The sequence below is a fragment of the Manis javanica genome, chromosome 4 (genome assembly GCF_040802235.1).
Source record: "Manis javanica isolate MJ-LG chromosome 4, MJ_LKY, whole genome shotgun sequence".
In the NCBI taxonomy this organism is placed as follows: domain Eukaryota; kingdom Metazoa; phylum Chordata; class Mammalia; order Pholidota; family Manidae; genus Manis; species Manis javanica.
Genome location: NC_133159.1, coordinates 36,300,051 through 36,319,412, shown reverse-complemented (window position 1 = coordinate 36,319,412; position 19,362 = coordinate 36,300,051). Strand labels below are relative to the sequence as shown.

General features: G+C 45.7%; 2 protein-coding genes across 28 annotated transcripts in view; one reads left to right on the top strand and one right to left on the bottom strand.

The window, feature by feature from the left end:
* Positions 1 to 12,637, top strand: part of PIK3R3 (phosphoinositide-3-kinase regulatory subunit 3) — a 118,012-nt gene extending 105,375 nt beyond the window's left edge. For all 3 annotated transcript variants that reach the window (XM_073233853.1, XM_017658626.3, XM_073233855.1), the window contains 3 exons: positions 1,567 to 1,641; positions 2,054 to 2,224; positions 8,904 to 12,637. In XM_073233853.1, the coding sequence (XP_073089954.1) occupies positions 1,567 to 1,641; positions 2,054 to 2,224; positions 8,904 to 9,102 (445 nt within the window). In that variant the 3' untranslated portion in view covers positions 9,103 to 12,637. The remainder of the gene's footprint in view (positions 1 to 1,566; positions 1,642 to 2,053; positions 2,225 to 8,903) is intronic.
* A 2,580-nt stretch (positions 12,638 to 15,217) lies between these two features.
* Positions 15,218 to 19,362, bottom strand: part of MAST2 (microtubule associated serine/threonine kinase 2) — a 347,954-nt gene continuing 343,809 nt past the window's right edge. For 21 of the 25 annotated variants that reach the window (XM_073233836.1, XM_073233839.1, XM_037021929.2 and 18 more), the window contains 6 exons: positions 19,118 to 19,315; positions 18,288 to 18,514; positions 17,951 to 18,073; positions 17,376 to 17,512; positions 17,066 to 17,259; positions 15,218 to 16,778 (listed from right to left, as the gene is read on the bottom strand). In XM_073233836.1, the coding sequence (XP_073089937.1) occupies positions 15,280 to 16,778; positions 17,066 to 17,259; positions 17,376 to 17,512; positions 17,951 to 18,073; positions 18,288 to 18,514; positions 19,118 to 19,315 (2,378 nt within the window). In that variant the 3' untranslated portion in view covers positions 15,218 to 15,279. The remainder of the gene's footprint in view (positions 16,779 to 17,065; positions 17,260 to 17,375; positions 17,513 to 17,950; positions 18,074 to 18,287; positions 18,515 to 19,117; positions 19,316 to 19,362) is intronic. The other 4 variants (XM_037021931.2, XM_037021938.2, XM_037021941.2 and 1 more) reach the window with 3 other exon arrangements.

Genomic DNA, 19,362 nt, shown 5'->3' with positions numbered 1-19,362 from the left:
ATCCAGGCACTGCCCAGTAAGTTGAGTATGAATTTACATACTTGATGTTACTTGACCTTTTTAAAAATCACTTTTAAAAGTTCCTGGCATTGTTAATAAATGTTTCAGGACTCAGAACTTTATAGTAGTGTTTGGAATGGACTTTTGGGAGGTTAGAAAAGTTGCATGTGTCAGAAGGCAGAGACTGTAAAAGAGGGTGAACCAAAAACTTCCTCTCTCTTCTGGGTTTTCCTGGCTTTCCTAACATTCTTTGTGGCAGAAAGGGAGGCTCAAGTTAAAAAGGTTGGTAGTTAAAGGAAATGGGAACTCGAGAGAATATGGCACAGTTTGTTCATTTCAGGCCTTTTACCCAGTGTGCTTCTCTCTTTAATAAAGGAAAGATCAGTTCTTTAAGGCTAGAAAATTTTGTGTGATAAGAATGCCTAGAGGAGGGTATCTGGATATTTTGCAAAGAGAAGTGATGATGTAGGAGGGGCTTTGTTCCTAAATAAATTCTGTCAGGGTCATATGTTTGTTTTCCAGCTTTACTAAGCATAAAAAATGAAATCCAGGTTAACTGAAGTCCATGTCTTAATGAAAAAGGCTATGTAATCTGTCTCAAAGAACTTTAAATTTAGGTATGAGGCCAAGTTATCTAGTGTACTCAGGGTCAGGGAGAGATGCAAGAGACCTTATAGTTGACCCTGAAGATTTGTTAAAAGCAGCCCACCAGCAAATATTTACTATTTACTGAATATCTACTATGTGCCGGCACTGTTTTCAGCATTAGGGGTAGCAATGAGCATGCAGATCCCTTCCTTTAAAGCAGCTTACCTGTACTGGGGGAGATAAACATAAGAGAAAACGTAAAATAATGAATTTCAGGGAAGAACTATGAAGATGATAAAATAAGGTGAAATGTAGACTGGGGACTGCCTTTGTTGGAACAGTTAGGATAGTCCTCCTAATGATATTTATTTTGATAAGATAATATTATGCTGAGGCCTGAGAGTTCAGGAGCTGGTTGGGGGGTGGTGATGAATGGAAACAGTTTTACACTCCACTCAAATTTCAGACCATCAGCCATCTTAGTGGAACTAACTGTAATGATTTATATCATTTCACATAAAAAAGTTGGTATATTTTAAAATACTATGATTTGCTTGGTGATGAAGTAAATTTTTATTAGTTACTCAGATTGCCACCTTGAATTTCATATGGCTTGAAATTCTGTTTCAGATTTTTAAACTCACTATAGTAGGCCACACAGGAATTGAGTCCTCCGGCTTAGTGGAGACTGCAAATGTGACACCAACTCATCTACTAAGGATTTCAGAAAAAGTGCCCCACTGTGTGTGTGCCTGTGGTGGGCAGCTTTCTAGGAGGGAAATGAAAAGGGAGGGATGTGCCTGATTTCAAGTAGCTTTCTCTGTTTCTGTCTTTCTGCCAGAAGTTGAAGATTTTTTAGGAAACTCTCTGGCCATCCTTAGTGGGACTGGGAAAAATAAGAAGTTGCTGGACTCCATTTGGTTGGCTTTCCAGGCAGGGTTTGCACAGATACTGACACTGGCATCTTCCCTCTGGCAGATGGCTCAATCACAAAGGGGTGAGACAGAGGCGCCTAAATGCCTGGCTGGGAATCAAGAATGAGGATGCTGATGAGTAAGTTCTCCATGCCTTTCTGTCGGAGGGCTTTGTTCCCAACGTGAGACATGAACTTTCTTTCTTCAGACATGCTAAATGTTGGTTCTCATTGTCTCTTGAGGACACTGAATTGAGAACTTTGTACCTTTTTTGAATTCCCTGTCGGCACTTGAGTTCCAAGACTGAACTACATGAAACCTGAATGCATAAGCATTGTTCATTCTGACATACATATGTGTCAAGTTATTGGATGAGACATGTGAATTCTGTGCTTTCTGTCCCATACCAAGTAATTAAGTTAAAAAAATCCAACTAATTGTAATTTTACTTTGTCATTTTGTGGTTAAACATTTAGAAGTTTTATTTGTGAATTTGCTTTTAGATATAACTAACATGATTGTCAGAATAATATTTTAACATTTAATTTTAGGACCTATTTTATCAATGAGGAAGATGAAAACCTGCCCCATTATGATGAGAAAACCTGGTTTGTTGAGGATATCAATCGAGTACAAGCAGAGGACTTGCTTTATGGGAAACCTGATGGTGCATTCTTAATTCGTGAGAGTAGCAAGAAAGGATGCTATGCCTGCTCTGTGGTGTAAGTCTTCTCTGGGGGTATGACCTTTTGAAAACTACATTGATAAACAGAAAATCAACCCCTCATAGAATTCAGACCAAATTAGTTGAAGTACAGTAATAAGGACCCATAGCTTAGACCATTAATACTTGTACAAAAAAAACCCCAAAACCCAGTTGCTTTAGGAGAAATGATACCTGAAATTATTTTGGAGATTTAAATTTAAATGGTAAGCAGATTGAACCCTGCAGTGCTGCTACTGGATTTCAGGTATCTGTGAAAAGTAATGTGGAATCTTCAATTGAAAAGATTGCTTAGGCTCCTGCATACCTGCCTTGGTCTTCATTGTCAAATTAAGGAAGGCTTCATTAAATAGAATTGTTTTTACTTCAGAAGAAAAACTGTCTAAATTTTGTGCTTAAACAGTAGTCTGTTGGAATAGTGATAAAAAAAAAGGGTGGATGTTTCCTGTAAGGTAGACTACGACTTTGGAAAAGTGGATTTTCCTTTGAGTGGAAGGTGAAATTCTGGGGACAGTTCATAATCTCTCAGTCAGACTTTTTGCCTAAATGTTGTGTATATTCCTTAAAAAGGAAAATTACTTCATTGACAAAGACCATATTTAGAGTGGAGGTGTATATAGCATGATGGTTATGAGAGCAAGCTTTAGTGCCAGATATACCGGATCCAAATCCTGACTCTACTTACCAGATGTGTGACCTTGGGTAAGTTGCTTCACCTTCCTTTGCCCAGTTTCCTTATCTGAAAAGTAATGATAATAATAATAGCTACTTGAGAGTTTTTTAAGTATTAAATGAGGTAATATATGTAATATAATGTGCTTTGATCAGGGTTGGCACATAATAAGTAAATGTTACCTACTAATGTTAGTATGGTAATGATGCTGTTGATGTGTACATGGCAGAAAGCAAGCAAAGATGACAAAATGGTTTTGCCCTCAAAGAGGACAAGGTGTTGAGGATGGACAAAAAATACTCATATTAACAGAGTGCTCAGTGCTTTATTTGATCAGCTTGTCCTTTGTGGTGTACCTGTACCATGGAGTCAGAGTTTGAATCCAAGTTTACTGGTTTCAGAGGATACATTTTTCTATGCACCATGCTTTCTTGATTTCAGTTAAATATCCAGCATAAATGGAATCACTATGAAATAGGTATCATTAGTAGGCTGTGCACATGAAGAACTATTAATTCTGGTGAAGAGAGTGGTTGGGAGGTTTTGGAAGAGGTGGAATTTGAGCTGGACTTTGAAGGGATAACTCTGGCAGGATTTGATATCTTATAAGAACAATAAAAAGAAGAAAGGCAATAAGCCCACTTGGTCCCTCACTGTCACTGAGGTCATTAGCAGCCTGTGGTTAGGACTCAGCTGTGGAAGACACTGCCTGGCAGCTCAGCTATTTCTTGGGAGACCAAGGAGCAGCTTGAGTATCTTTTCCTCCTTCCTTTAGCCACAGATTTGACCAGACTCAAGTTTACAGCAGTATGGATTTCCCTTGCCTATCAAAACCAAGTGCAGTCATGTACCATATTGGAGTTCACATTGAGGCTAGTTGGAAGCAAAAGAGTCTGGCACCCCAAAGATGTCTGCTTGTTTGCCAGGCACTCTGGCTAAAGGAATCTGCCTACAATGATCTCCCACTATACTTAGGACTTTTGCTGAAGTAGGGATATGAATAAGTTCAGTTTTTTTAGGAGAACTTCATAGCAAAATTCAAATGATTATGTAGTAGGAATGGAACTCATTTGTTTTTCCATTTTAATTTCTGTTAATAACATCATAAAGAAGCCTAAGAAAAAATTGCTTAACTCCATAGCCTTCTCAGCCTAAAGACCTTTAGCCAATAATGCATATTTTCCCCTAGGTTAGGGACTCAGCTAGCAAGCCCTTGTGATCCTTATTGTTGTGGTGCTTTTGATAAAAAATTGCTTAGGGATAAAACAACTAGACAGCTCAAGAAGGAAACAGAAGACTTGAACAACACTATAAAACTACAGACCTAACAGATATTTCTAGAACATTTCACCTAACAGAAGCAGAGTACATATTCAACACAAGTACACATTAAACATTATTCAGGATAGACCACAGGTTAGGCCACAAGTTCTCAATTAATTCTAAAGGGTTGAAATCATACAAAATATGTTCTCTAACCTCAGTAGAAAGAAATTAGAAATCAAACACAGAAGGAAATTTGGGAAATTGACAAATGTGGACAGTAAACAGTATACCTATAAACAATGGATCAAAAACACAAAACAAGGGGAATTAAAAAATATTTTGAGATGAGTAAAAAAAGAAACACAATATACCAAAAATTTTTGGAATGCAGTTAAAACAGTCCTAAGAAGGAATTTATAAGCATACACACTTACATTAAAAAAGATCTCAAATCAATAGCCTTTTTTCCACCTTAAGAAACTGTAAAAAGAAGAGCAAACTAAACCCAAGCAATCAGAAGGAAGGGAATTATAAAGATTAGAATGGAAGCAAATGAAATAGAAAATAGAAAATAGTTGAGAAAATCAGTAAAACCAAGAGCTGGGTTAAGGAAAATTAACAACCTCTAGCTAAACTGACACACAAAAAAAGAGAAGACACAAATTACTAAAGTCAGGGTGAAAGAGGGGACATTACTTGTAATCCTTACAGGAATAAAAAAAGATAATGATATACTATGAACAGTTATATGCTAACAAATTAAATAACCTAGATGAAATGGGCAAATCCCTGGACACATACAACCACCAAAACTGACTTAAGGGGAATAGGAAATCTGAATAGAACTATAACAAGAAAATGAATTATTAAAAGACTACAAAGAAAATCCTAGAGCCAGTTGGCTTCACTGGTGAGTTCTACCAAATTTTAAAAAGAATTAGCACAAGTCTTTCATGAATAGAAAAGTCTTCCAAAAAATAGAGAACACTTCCCAACTCACTTTCACAAGAGCAGTATCACCCTCATACCAAAACCAGACAAAGATATAAGAAAAGAAAGCTATGGACCAACCAATAGCCCTTATAGATATAGACATAAAAATCCTCAACAAAATACTAGCAAAGCAACTCCAGCAGCATGTAAGGATTATATACCATGACTAAGTAGGTTCGTGTGAGAAGGTAAGGGTGGTCAAACATTAAAAAATAATCAATGTAAAACACCATATTAATAAAGGACAAAAATCACATTATTTCAGTAGATTCACAAAGTATGTGTGAAAATCCAACACTCTGTCATGTTAAAAACACTGAACAAACTAGGAATAGGAGGGCACTTCCTCAAACTGATAAAGGGTTTTTCTGTGAAAAACCTATAGCTAATATTATATGTAATGGTGAAAGACTGAATGCTTTCCCCTAAGGTCAGGAAGAAGGCAAGGGTGTCCACTCTCACCACTTCTAATCATCACAGTACAGAAGGTTCTAGCTAGGACAGTTATGTAAGAAAAAGAACTAAAAGGCATCCATATTGGAAAAGAAGAAGTAAACTTTTAATGCTAATAGAGGAGTTCAGCACGGTTGCAGATTAAAAGATTGGGATACAGAGATCAATTCTATTTCTATATGTTAGCAATAAACAATCTGAAAATGAAATGAAGACATGCTATTTAAAATAGCATCAAAAATGATAAAATACCTAACAATAATACAAAAGCACAAGACTAGTGAAAACTATAAAACATTGTTGAAAGAACTTAAGAACTAAATAAGTAAAAAGACATCCTGTGTTCATGTGTCAAAACACTTAATATTGGTAAGATGGAAGTACTTCCCAAATTGATCTACATGTTTGATGAAATACTTATAAAAAATTCCAGCTCAATTTTTGCAAAAACTGACAAGATCCTAAAATTTCCATGAACATGCAAGGATTCCAGAAAAGCCAAAATAATCTTGAAAGAATAGAAAAAAAGTTGAAGTACACCTCCCAATCTCAGAACTTTCAACAAAGCTTTGGTAATCAAAATTGTAAGGTGTTGACATAAGGATAAACATGTGAATCACTGAGTAGAATTAAGAGTTGAGAATAAACCCTTACATTTATGGTCAGTTGGTTTTCAACAAGGGTCTCAAGACCATTCAATAGGGGAAAATAGTCATTCCAGCACATGATGCTGGGACAACTCGTAAGCCACATGCCAAATAATGAAGTTGGAGGGAGGAGGTCCAAGATGGCAGCATGAAAAGAGCCCGACTCACTTCTGCCCATGTGCACATCGAATCTATACCTACACACAGAGCAATTTCTCCTGAGGAACCGAGGGCTAAGCGAACAGCTTCTACACCACAAAGGGTAGAAAGACCACTAAAAGATGGCAGAAGAGACAGATGTGGTAACAAAGGGAATCCCATTCCCAGCGCAGCCCTGCAATAGGGAAGATCTTACCAAGGGACCTGTGTAAATCTGCTTGTTCTAGGGCACAGGGGGAAAAATAAAACATGTTTTAAAGGGCAACTAGCTGATAAATGAAGGAAACTAATTTATTAAATGAGAACACTTGTCAGATAGTGGGGGAACTGCAGGAACTCTGTCCAGCATCAGAAGTGCCATTGCTTTCATCCAGTCCCCCCACATTGATAGCATGATTGGAAGAAGGGTCTGGACACCTTAGCCAGCCGCCACCCTAGCCCACACCAGCTCCAGATTTCTCCTGTGGCCTCCCCTGCCTGTGCCCAGATGTGTCTGTCTGAGGTCCAGCAGTCTCACCATGGTGGTACCAGTGTGGTGCACATTGGGGCTCCTCAGACATGCCTCAGCACCCTCTGGCCCTCCTCCAGGGTGCCTCCTGTGCAGAGCACCCTGAGACTCACAGCCCACAGTTGCCTGGCCTCTAGCCAGCCAAGTTGCCAGGCCCACACAGCCTACCCAGGGGATGTTACTACATGAGGCCACTCGTTCAATACTGGGAGAGGTAGCCATTTTGCCTAATTCATAGAAACAACCACAGAAAGTCAAACAAAATGAGGAGATAGAGGAATAAACTCCAAATGAAAACAAAACTTCAAAAAGAACTAAATTAAATGGAGTTAAACAAAAATACCCAATAGAGTTCAAACTAATGATTATAAAGATGCTCACTGGACTTGAGAGAAGAGTGGATGAACTCAAGAAGGAGGGTAATAATGGAAAGCATTCAAGCTGAAGAGCAGAAAGAAAAAAGAATTAAAATAATGAGGATAGGTTAAGGTCCTAACGTTTGAATGTTCTAACCAATGTTCACATTATGGGAGTCTCGGGAGGAGAAGAGAGAAAGGGGTAGAAAATTTCTTTGAAAAAAATAATAGCTGAAAACTTCCCTAACCTGGGGAAGGAACCAGACATCCAGGTCACGAATCAAAGAGAGCCCCAAATAAGATGAACCCAGGGAGGTCTACACTGAAGCACAGAATAATTAAAATATCAGGGATTAAAAATAGAGAATCTTAAGAGCAGCAAGAGGAAAGCAACTAGTTATATGCAAGGGAAACGCCATATACTATCAAGGAAGTCAAAGACAACCCGCAGAATGGAAGAAAATATTTGCAAGTCATGTATCTTTACGGGACTAGTGTCGGATACATAACTCTTAACAAAGACAAATAAATGCCCCAGTTTAAAAATAGGCAAAGGATTCAAACAGACATTTCTCTAAAGAAGATACTGTAATGGCCAGTAAGCACATGACAAGGTGCTCAACATCATTATTTATGAGGGAGATGCAAATCACAGCCATAGTGAGATACCACCAGATTATTATAATAAAAAAGATGGACAATAATAAGTGTAGACAAGGATGTAGAGAAATTGGAACCCTCATATACTGCTGGCAGGAGTATAAATGGTGCAACCACTTTGGAAAAAGTCTGGCAGTTCCTTAAAAGGTTAAACAAAGTCACCACATGACTCAGCAGTTCTAGTCTTGGATATACACCCAAGAGAACTGAAAACCTATGTCCATTCAAAACCTTGCACTTGAAAGTTAGAGCAGCACTATTCTTAATAGCCAAAAGGTGGAGACAATCCAAGTGTCCATCAGTTGATGAAATGAATAAACAAAAATGGTATATTCCCAAATATTCCACAAATGGATTATTATTCAGCCTTCAGAAGAAATGAAGTATGCTGGCACATGCTACAACATGGAAGAACTTTGGAAATAGTGTGCTAAGTGAATGAAGCCAGATACAAAAGATTGTGTGATATTGTATGAATCCATTAATATGAAATGTCCAGAACATGGAAATACATAGAGACAAAAAGGTAGGTTAGTATTTGCCAAGGTCTGCAGGGGCCTTGGTAGAGTGACTGCTAATGGGTACATGGTTTCCTTTTAGGGTGATAAAAATATTCTGGAAGTAGATAGTGGTATAGTTCTGTGAATATACTAAAAACCACTGTGCACACACACACACACACACACACACATATTTGTTCTGCCCCTCCTCCAGTGCACTCTTGCTTAATGAAGTTCTAGAGCTGAGTGATGCCATCAGTTCTAGCTCCAGTCTTGGTGGGACATGCAGGGTATCTCCGTGATGAGTCTCTAAGGAGAGAGGGACACACTCGTGGGTGTGACATTTTACATGCTTGATAGAAAAACACTTCTGCTGCTCTTTCTTTGCTCTCAGACGGTCACGGAGGGTCCCTTATCTGTTGTCATCTGCCTTAATTCCCTGTGGTGTTTGTGTCGTTGCAGTGCCGATGGGGAAGTGAAGCACTGTGTGATCTACAGCACTGCTCGGGGCTACGGCTTTGCAGAGCCCTACAACCTGTACAGCTCATTGAAGGAGCTGGTGCTCCACTACCAGCAGACATCCCTTGTACAGCACAACGACTCCCTCAACGTCAGGCTTGCCTACCCTGTCCATGCACAGATGCCCTCGCTGTGCAGATAAAGAGAGCATGGGAAGAGAGGTGGCTCTCTAGCTAATCTTTTTCTACAGTTTTTACTAGACTGAGGGCATTCTTTCTACATAGACTGCTTGTTTTGCACAAGAAGTGGTTCTGTGAATGTCAAGTGGAAGGGCCGAGCAGCAGCCGGCCAGGATGGGACGTAAGGGGCCTGAGGTTCTCTGGGACTCACTGCACCGCTGCGCTGACAATAGGAAGCTGGAAGCAGATGTGTTTTGGAAAGTCTGATTCATTGGGTTTTTGTTTTGTTTATCCAGGCACCCTCAACAGAACACATTTGGCCTGATAGGTCTGGGGGTAGCATCTGGAAGCCTCTGAAGAATCCATGTCCTCTTTTGGTCTTCAACTGAGAACTCATCAGGGGCCATGTCTCTGTGGGGAGTTCTGTTCTGACCTGGCAGTCTCTCTCTCTTAACTTCCTCCAAAAAGAAGGTTCTTTTGGTTCTGTGGTAGAATAGCATTTGGTGAAAAAAACAACCAAAGGAAAATGGGGGGTGAGGGGTTTCATTTAGAGAGTCTTAGTCAAGGGGGTAAAAAACCTTCAACTGGAGGTACTTTATTCCTTAACTAACAGAATTTAGGTGTCAGCATCTCAGTAGCTAGCCCCTCCCTCTAAAGAAGAATTATGTTTAGAAACCAAATTGATCCCAGCCAAACAATGTTTGTTGCCAGAGTAAGTTCTGAAGCTGGCATCAGTATCTGAATTCACACTTCTGTACCAGAACTTGAAAAGGAAAGCTAGAATTTGTAAGATTTAGCAAACACTAAAATTGGTCAGTGTAACTCCTTTGCCCTAATTTTAGGCCAGAGATGAGGAATAGTGTTCTTTTGTGGGCATGGTAAGCTTTGAATCCTAAAATGAAGTTGGCACTTGTGTGGTGTTTCCTTAGCCTAAAGAATGATCTGTTGTTTGAATCCTTTGTATCTTGTTTGTATGAGTAAAGATAAGGTGCAATCCAGTGCTTTTAGATGGCTTGATATACCAAATGACAGAACAACATTCTTCTTTGTGCTTCCCCCAAGCTTAAAGGCCCTGCAGAAACAGTAAATGGTTTCATCTCCCTTTGTCTCCCTGTTCTTTACTGGGTAGGGCTTAGGGGAGTCATAGGTGGCAAAGGCTATAGCAGGAAGTGAGCCAGACTGTGGTCAGGGACCTCAGTAAATCAGACCCAGGGGTTCTGGTGTCCAGGGAGAGGACATTATCCATGTGCTTCCATATAGTGGTTTCTGAAACTTTTGCAAGGAGAGGAAAGGATAGCTTAGCGTTTAGACTGTTAGTGGAAGCCATCTGTTAGCTTTTCTCTTTGCCTTTTTTGTGATCCCACCATTGAGATGATGTGCAGAGACTGTCCTCATGCTCCAGTGGCCCTGATGGTAGATTCCAGTAGCCCTGGAATCTTCTGCTCCATGTGGTTTAAACCTTCCAGTTGAGTGAAACTGGGCAAATGGACTTGGAGGCAGGCATCTACTGCTACCTCCCTTAGGCCCCACGCCCACCAGTCAACACTCATTTGACAGAGAGTCTAGCTGCTTCTGAGCCAATCCTGGAAACACAGAAGATTGAGAGTGATCAGCTGTTTGAGCCCAAAGCTGTGCAGGCAGGCCTCCTGGCTGAGCTGGAGAAGCCAATACCTGAGTCTTGGTATGTAAACCTTACAGCTAGGAAAGCTCTAATTTAGGGCATAAAAGAAACAAGTATTGCTTTCCCTGAGCACTTACCTTGGTGACAGGGTCTACAATGGACCGTGATATAGAAATAGACATAGATTTAAAATTTTGGAAAACCTAGAGTTCTTCAACAATGATGATAGAAAGGAAAGGGCATATCTTTGGCTTTTTCTTGGTTACATAGCAGTTTCAGGATTGGGGGAGGCAGACAAATGAACCCCCTTCAGTATCACTGTTTGGACTTAAGCCCTTAACTGACCACCAGCTGCACATCCCTCCCTAGACTGCCACACTGAAATCTTGCTGGAAGTTTTACTGAGTAACCAAGCTAACTGCTGCTAGGCACACCTGGGTGGCCTTACACCTGCTGTGGAGCCTGCTTAAGCAGTTAGATGCTCAAGATCAGGTGCAAGGAATCCCTTCTTTTTGGCACTAAAATTTAGTGTGTTCTGAATGTTTCCTTTTAAAAGCACGAGAATTGGAATAAGGATACATGCCAGTAATGCTGAACCATGTGCCCCCTTGTCAGGCAAACGTTAAGGGTGTGGTATGCTTAGAGAGAGCTACCATCTCCTGCCTGCACTTGGGCTGGCTTGTGGAGACTGGCTGCTCTTTTTTAGTTCTACATTCCTTCACTTTTTCTTTCCTGTTTTTCAATTCTTGAATTTGTTGCTGTCTGGGAACTAAGACATAGGGATCATTTGAGAAATTGCAAAAGTATCTTCTCTGGCCAATTGCCACGTCATTTGCTTGATGCTGAGACAGTGGAAATGGCATAGGGACCAGCGTACAACCACTTGGAGGTGTAGTATGCCAGCTCCTTCACTCCATGGTCTTGGCAGCAGGTCTTGGCCTCCTTCATCTGAGCCTCACTCTGTGTCCTGTCCCATGATCTGGGGCCCTAGGATTCTCTCTTGACATCTTAACTGCAGCCTCAGAGACAGAGGGTGAAGAGACAGATCAAAGCTGGAGGGCTCATTGTTCTGCTGGCCAGAGAAGCCAGCTGCCAACATGGAAGCAGCTTGGGGCTGGCTGGACACAGGGCCTAGGCCCAGCATCTCAAGGTGGAGCTCTCATCACAGAACAATGTTGTCTCCACCTGGTCACAGATGCTAAACCTTGGCCATGCCTATATAGGCTAGCTGTGTCCTTACCACTGATTTGGCCAAGGTCAAGGACTTCCTAGTACCTTCTCTACCCCATCTCCAAGCCTTGACGGGACTTCCCACTTACTTTGGCCCTCATGTGCTCTGAAGCCGCTTTGATAGCCAATGTGGTATCTTCCATGGGGCTCTTTTTGCTGCAAAGAACCAGCCTCACAGGTGCTCTTGAGCCAAGAATTGCATCTGGGAAATTCCTGTTTTCAAGGTGGTCTCTGTTGCCAGTTATGACTCCAGAGTAGGCCTCTGTGAGGCTTCAGTGGCCTCAAAGCAGAAGGTCCAGATGGGAGCCTGGCTGGGCTCTTTGCTGCCAACTGCTCAGCCTTGCTCTAGATCCAGCCACTTGGGATACACAACCTTGTTTCCTTACAAATTCCAGCATGTGACTTGGTACCCTGTTGTTATTTGTAGAAAACCTATTCTGCTGTCTTTGATGTAGTCAAAAAAAATTCATGTAGTTTATGTAAAAATATGATTCACAAGGAAGCCAACTTTGTCTTGTGTTGGGACAGCCCTTATGTAGTTCCTAGACCACTTCTGCAAACTGTTCTTGTCACCAGATGTGTTCAGACATTGCTGTGCAGCTGTCGAGGAGGGCGAGGGAAGATACATTTTGGTCTGTTTTTACCTTCCTCTGGGACAGTCTGGCCAACTTGCTCCAGTAATGCAATAAAGTCATTGCAATAAAGCACCTTTCTGTCCTCATGCTGTGGAGGGGTGGCTGGGGGCAGGGGCCAAAGACAATGGGTTGAAAGATCCTGAAATTCTCAAACCTCTCCCATGAGCCCCAACAGATCCATCCTGTGGCTGAAATGGGGCCCCCAGGCTTGATGCCAGAATCCTGTCCACCCAACACAGCAAACGGAGAGACACAGAAACAGACTCTGGGAAAGACGCGACAGGCATTTCATCACCCCATTCCCGACTGTTAGGGCCCAGCTCACTGACTCTCATCACGTCTTTCTGACAGGAAACAAGTGTTTCCACATTCTGTTCTGGGACAAGGGAAACAGGCTCAGGTTAAGTCTGTCCTCTTGTTGCCCCAGGCCCATACCCTTATGCCACAGCACTTCATTGAGGTTTGTGTTGGGAACATGATCAACAAATGTGTGACAACTTCTGTGTGCAGAAGTTGCTGCAGTTTCCGTGTCTCTCAGGCCCCCCCAGATGTGTGTTAACTACAGATAGGATCTGTTTTCAAAAAAATGTTAACCTGTGTAAAACCATTAAAAACTTTCAATTAGGATAAACTACAAAATTCTTACAATGGTCCGGGTTCTCCCAAGTGCAGCATCTCCTCCCCCACTTCAGTTAGTCTCCATTGGCTCCCTCCCCTCAGATAACCCCTCAGCTCCCCTCAAAGGCCCCAAAGTCTTGGGCCTTTTTCCCTCTGCACATGTTCTCTGTACAATACCATCTGCACCTTTGGCTTTAACTACAGTCTCTTTGCTGATGGCTGCCAAATCTGTGCCTAGCTCCCTACACGTCCCTCCTTCTGGGCCACCTCCTCACTCTTGCTGTCCTACCTAGTTCAGACCCCTATAACAAGTCACTACATCTTTTCTCGGGCCTGCTTATTCCACACACTGCAACGAGTGACCTTCCTAAACATGAATCTAATTTTACCACTTCCATGCAGTTACTTTTCAGGAACTCCTCACTGCCCACTGGCTAATCTGGCAGTTTCTCAAGGGTAGCACCACTGGGCCTTGGGGCAGTTGCCCTGTGCATTATGGGATGCTTAGCATCTCTGTGCCTACTCCCACCCTCCCAGCCCCCATTCCCAGCCTCCTAGGGGGCAGTTCCTCCCTCCCATGGACTGCTACAAGACATGCCTGCCCTACCCCTTCACCTGTGATATATTGCTTCTAACCAGATCCTGAGATACACGGGGGGCTCTCCCAGGCAACCAGTTACCTGTTCCTGGTGTCCAGTATATGCTAGCCAAGGATCTGCAGTCACTCAAAGACTGAAGCGAGGAAGTACGTTCAAGAGGGAACCAAAGGCTGAGGAAACGGAAGTCCTACTTGTGGACTCTGCCATCATGGGCAGGGCATGCCTTCTGGCAGCTACAGCCTTCTCCACATAGGACAACGAAGGGCTGCAGGGTGGCGGAGGTACCCAGCCAGTGGCCCAGAGGCATTTTGCTGTCTCCAGGCCTCTGGACGCTTCTCCTTCATCCTAGGCATTGGATTATGGGACAGCTGGTGCAGGACAGCAGTTTCCCAAGGGCCGCATCCCCGTGACGGCACTCCTCTGCCAGCCTTGGCACTGTGCCACAGCTCTGCTCCCTGCTCCTGCAATGCTCGCTCACATAGTGGTCCCACAGATGTCCTCCACCTTCCCCCCACCCACCAAGTGCAGTTGCTGCGGCTGCCCATCTCTGGCCAGAGGCCTACCTGACAACAGCCCCACAAACGCTAAGGACTTGCTGCTGAGTAGGGAAGGTGGTTTCCTGTTTTCATCTCCCCTGGCCTCTCAGCATTTACAACTTCTCCGTTTTAAAAACTCATTCCTCTGTTGGGTTTTATGATTCTCTTCTGGCTGTTGCTACATCTCCTTTGCCTTAAATGCTAGTGCTCCTCAGTGTATCACTATAGATACTTGATGGCTCCCAAATTTCTATCTTCAGTCTAGATTTCCTACTGAGTTCCATCCCCATGCATCCAGTTTACTTTCTGGATGTCCCACAAGTACCTCAAATTAAATACATCTCAAGTTCAACTCTTCACTTCCTTCCACCTTTTGTCCTCATTTTCTGGCTAAGAGGCACTCCAAGTTAGGAGATAAATGTGGGTTCTGGAGTTAAGAGAGACCTGAGTGATCTTGGGCATGTTAATATCTTAAAGTCTGAGTTCCTTTACCTACAAAGCAGGAATATTAGTTGCCACATGGCCTTGTGTGGCTTCCTATTACCTACAGAAAGCCTAAAAGGGAAGGTCATTAGGTGTGGCCCTTGCCTAACTTGTAGGTTCATTTTTACTTTGAAGTACTTTCAGTTCCATGAATACATGAGGTGTGTGGTATATGCTGAACTCTGCCTGGACAGTCTTTCCTACACTAGTCCTGACCCTTCAGACTCAGCAAACTACTACCTGTCACCTATCCTTCAGGTTGAGCTCAGATGTCTTTGTCTCTGGGAAGCCAAGCTGGGTAACACACCTTTCCCAACAGTGGAAACTGTCTTACTCACTACTATATTCTCCGCAGTGACATAGGACCATGTTACATTTGTGCTGACCAAAGAAAAGCAGCAAGCAAAAGACATAAAGATGGTTTCCAAGAGCTTGTATTACACAGGTCTGAGTGCAAGAAATGGCAAACAAACAACTGCTATGTTTGCTTTAAAAGCTCATCCGATGCCAATCCCAAGTCCTGACGCTTATGAGGGCCTCCTGGGTCTCGGGCCCTCTGGAGCAGGCTGGGCCCAGGTTCCTGGGTGAGGGGGCAGCTTCTGCATGGAACGTCCTGCCTCCTATCCACAGAGGCATCAGGCACTTTGGTGATGCCCAGGGCTGGCTCTTCTTTCTCCATTTTTGTACACTCAGGCTCCCATAGCCAGCTTTGGCTGGGAAACTCACAAGGCGGAAGGGCCAGCCCAGGGCCACTGGGTGGCCATGACTTTCCCTCCTGCCTGGGAGACAGGTTCCCAGGGTGGGCTGGAGTTGTTTCCAAATCCTGGGAGCTGCTCAGCCCACCTTCAACTGTTGCCTTTCTGCCTGGGCCCTCAGTAAGGAACTTCCAGGCCCACGGGCCTGGCTCTCCAGGGGTGGAGGCAGCAGAGCAATGGGTTGGGGTGAGTCCTGAAGAGCTGGTACAAAGTGCTGTAAGTGGCTGCGTGCGGAGATGCCGGGCCTTCCGGCAGCCTTCAGGGTGGATGGGGTCTGTAGGTGCGGCCCGACCCAGGCTGGGTCCTGGTGAGGAGCTGGTGGCCTCCTCGAAGGCTTGTGGGATACCAAGCCTCCTCTTAGAGACACTGTGGCCTTCCATTCTGGCAGGCCCCAGGATGACCCCTGTCAGTAGGCCTGGGGCCACTGGGCCCTGGCTCCTAGGGTCCCTGGGCAAGAAAGCATCCTCTCCCTCGCCCTCTCCTACTCCTTCGAGGGGTGGATCCTGGCCCACTTCTGGGTTGGGGACCAAGTGTGGCCCCTGTGCAGCTTGGCTCTTCTCCAGCCCCTCATCAGTGTCATCTTCTGAGGAGTCAACCTCACGGATGGCTTCCTGCTTCTGCAGTGACTCTCGCCGTTCAGCCCGGTCCTGTCGGAGGGTGCCTAGGGCCCGTGAGGGAGATGGCTGCAGCACCCCCTTACCTGGCAGTGCACCTTTCCCAGACAGCACACTCCTGCTCCCAACCACCTCCAGAGGGCCAACTTCCCTGGGTGGCAGCTCCTTCTTTTCAGGGTGGGGCAGGTCAAGGCTGTGCTTGCGAGAAGTAGCTAGCTTCTTCTCAGAAGCAGCAAGTGCAGCTGCCAGTTTCTCAGCGGACTGCACCCTCTTAAGTAGAGGTGAGCGGGGTGGCTCTGCACTCTTGGGTCGCGACAGCTGCCTGCCTAGGGGAGGTGACAGGTGAAGTTTGGTGGGGAAGGTCTGGACTCCATGGCCAGATAGGGGAGATGGGGAACGCTGGGGTGAAGCTGCTGGTGGTGGAGGCGGGGTGTGGGCCAAGGGTGACAGTGGGACGCTGCCCGCTGACTTGCGCCGTGGAGAGCGGTACTGGCGCTGGAGCTTGGGGGCCAGACCGTGCAGGGAGCTGGGCCGTGTGTGCCCAGAGCCAGCCGGAGAACTGGGCACGCTGGAGCTGGGGGAGCTGCTCTGTGACGAATTCCCTCCCACTTTGCACAGACAGACAGACAGACACACAAAGGCAGAGTAATGTTAGCTGTTAGAAGTGGCTGGGGGGCCCTGGAATGTCCCAGGAACATCAAGGTTATCCCACCAGGGAACAAGAGCCCAGACTGCAGAAATAGTCCCCCTCCACCCTTGACCCTCCTCCCCAAGACTCCTGGACCTTTCAGGGATGGGCAGAATGAGAGTTAGAGTGGGACTGGTGAGAAGCAGAGGCCCCAGGCACAGGCCACCCCAGGGCTTGTCGCTGTGATCCACAGGGGGCCCTTCATACCTGAGTGCACAGCATCAGGGGTCAGCCGGTAGCCCTGGGTGGGAGATCGGGGGGAGAGGCTGTGGCTGTGTGTGGGAGAGCCCGGCCCACTCTCCCCTGATGACAAGGAACGGTTAAGGGAAGAAAGGCTGCGGCTGGTATGGAGCAGGGATGCCTGCTTGGTGATCTTCCGGAACAGGGAGCTCCGTTTTCTGCTGTAGAGAAAAGGGTCAAAGGCTGTCTGAGGTCGTGCACAGGTTGCAGCATACACTGGGCATAGGGCCTGGGCCTCCAGCACACAATGGCACCTAGGTGGCTCAGTTGGGCTCACCTTTCTTGCCCATCCTTGCCCCGGCTCCGCTTGCTCCTTCGGGCCATCTTGGCTTTATAACTGCCCTTCCGAGCTGGCCCCACTTTAATGGATGTGTTCTCCAGGGGAGTCGTTGAAATAGACACCTTGTTTCCACTCTGAGGAACAGAGCATGAGCCTAGGCTAAGGCGACAGCCACACTCTTGGCCCCACACCTACCCTGGGCATGGTTGAACCACAGCTCTAGCTTTGCCCCTACATCAACATTTCTGAACCCAGACCACTCTTCCCTTTTCAGATAAGGAAATGGTTCCAACTGAAGCCCTAGTGGTTTGAGTTTGGGAAGGTACAGAAGCTCACCTGTCCTCTTTTCCAGCCCCACCCACCACTCAGGATTCCTGGGCCTTGGTAGTGAGGATGCTGCCTTCCAGTGAAAACCCATTGCTATGGCTGCAGCTGAGTTCTGCATGTGCACACATCCATCCTCACTACGTACATACGTATGCACGTGTACGCCCCCTCTCCCACTCCCCTACATCAGACTCCCAAGGCTGGGGTCACTTAAGTACCCCCGTCAGCACACAGTCAGCACTAACCTTCAGGATCAGCTCTACCACCTCTGTGTGCACCAGCCCGTGCACAGGCTCGCCGTTGACGTGAGTGATGAGGTCTCCCTGACGAAGCCCTGCCTCGCTGGCTGGACCGCCATCCTCCACGTGCTGCCCCAGGGAGATAACAGTCCTCAGCCTGGAGCCTGAGCATGAAGTGTGGGGCCTGGTTCTGCCCATCAAGCTGTGACACCCCTGCCCTTGGGCCCTGGAGGGTAGTGTGGGCAGGGGCAGGGATGGGGACAGAAGCAGGACAGAGAGGCCCAGTAAGGGGAAGGCAGAAGAGTCATGAAGCTGGGAGACGGACCTGGATGGCCAGACATACCCACACCATGTGGTGCACAGTGTAGATGTCTGAGTCACCCATGTAGACACGGATGGCCCGCAGGGTGAATCCATACTTCTTGCCAGCTCGGTGGATGATAATGGGGGGCCTCAAGCTACTGAGGGCTGGCAAAAAGTCTCTGCTTGGAGAAGAGTCTCTGGATGATGGGTTGGATGACTGGGAATGTGGGGACATGGGGCTGGCCAGTGGAGAGCAGCTGTGGTGTTCTGGAAAAGAAGTCAGGATTCAGTGGGTCAGAGGACCCTGGCCTGGCTGTGCTCCTAGGCTGTCGGTCCTGTGCAGTCTAGTCACAGAGCCGGAGCCCAGGTGAGTCTTGCCCACAGTCCTCATCTATGCTCAGACCCTCACAGACCCAAGGAGGTCCAGGAAATGGGAGTGAGCATTTACCGAGTGCTCACTTATATGTGTCAGGGACGATATAAGCTCTTCATACATACTAATGAGCTACCACTATTAATGCCTGCATATCTGATGAGGAACTTGAGGCTCAAAAGAGGGCTAGAGCATCTTTCCTCAAGGTTAAGAGCCATTCAGTGGTGGAGCAGGACTTGAATATAAACTCTGTCCTGGAGCCGGCAACTCATTAAACAGTGCCATCCTGCCTTCTGGCAGTGCGCACACAGCCCCAGACACCAACGCCCACCTTTAGTGACCTCCAGTCTCCCAACAAAGGGACAGTGGTGATGTACAATCTCCTGGTAGCTGGTCCTCAACACACAAGGCAGACACGCCTGCCACACATAGGCCCACAGAACTGACAGCCCAAGGCCCTTCCTGAGAGCCTTATCCTAGTTCCCTGGGGGCCTCACCTGCAGGAATGAGGAGAGAGAGGGCTGTGGCTGAGGCAGACTTGATCACTTTGTTGAAGGGGCGAGTGGTATGCTTTTCTATGGAGTCCCCAGAGAGCAGCCGGTGGCGGGCCCTGCGCACCGCCAGGTCACTGATGGCCTTGGCTGTGGCTCCCTCAGCCAGCTGTGAGGCTCCACGGCCTCCTCGGGTCTCCACAGCTGTAGGCCCAGAGGAGCAATGAGACCTGCAGGCCACTGAGCCTCCG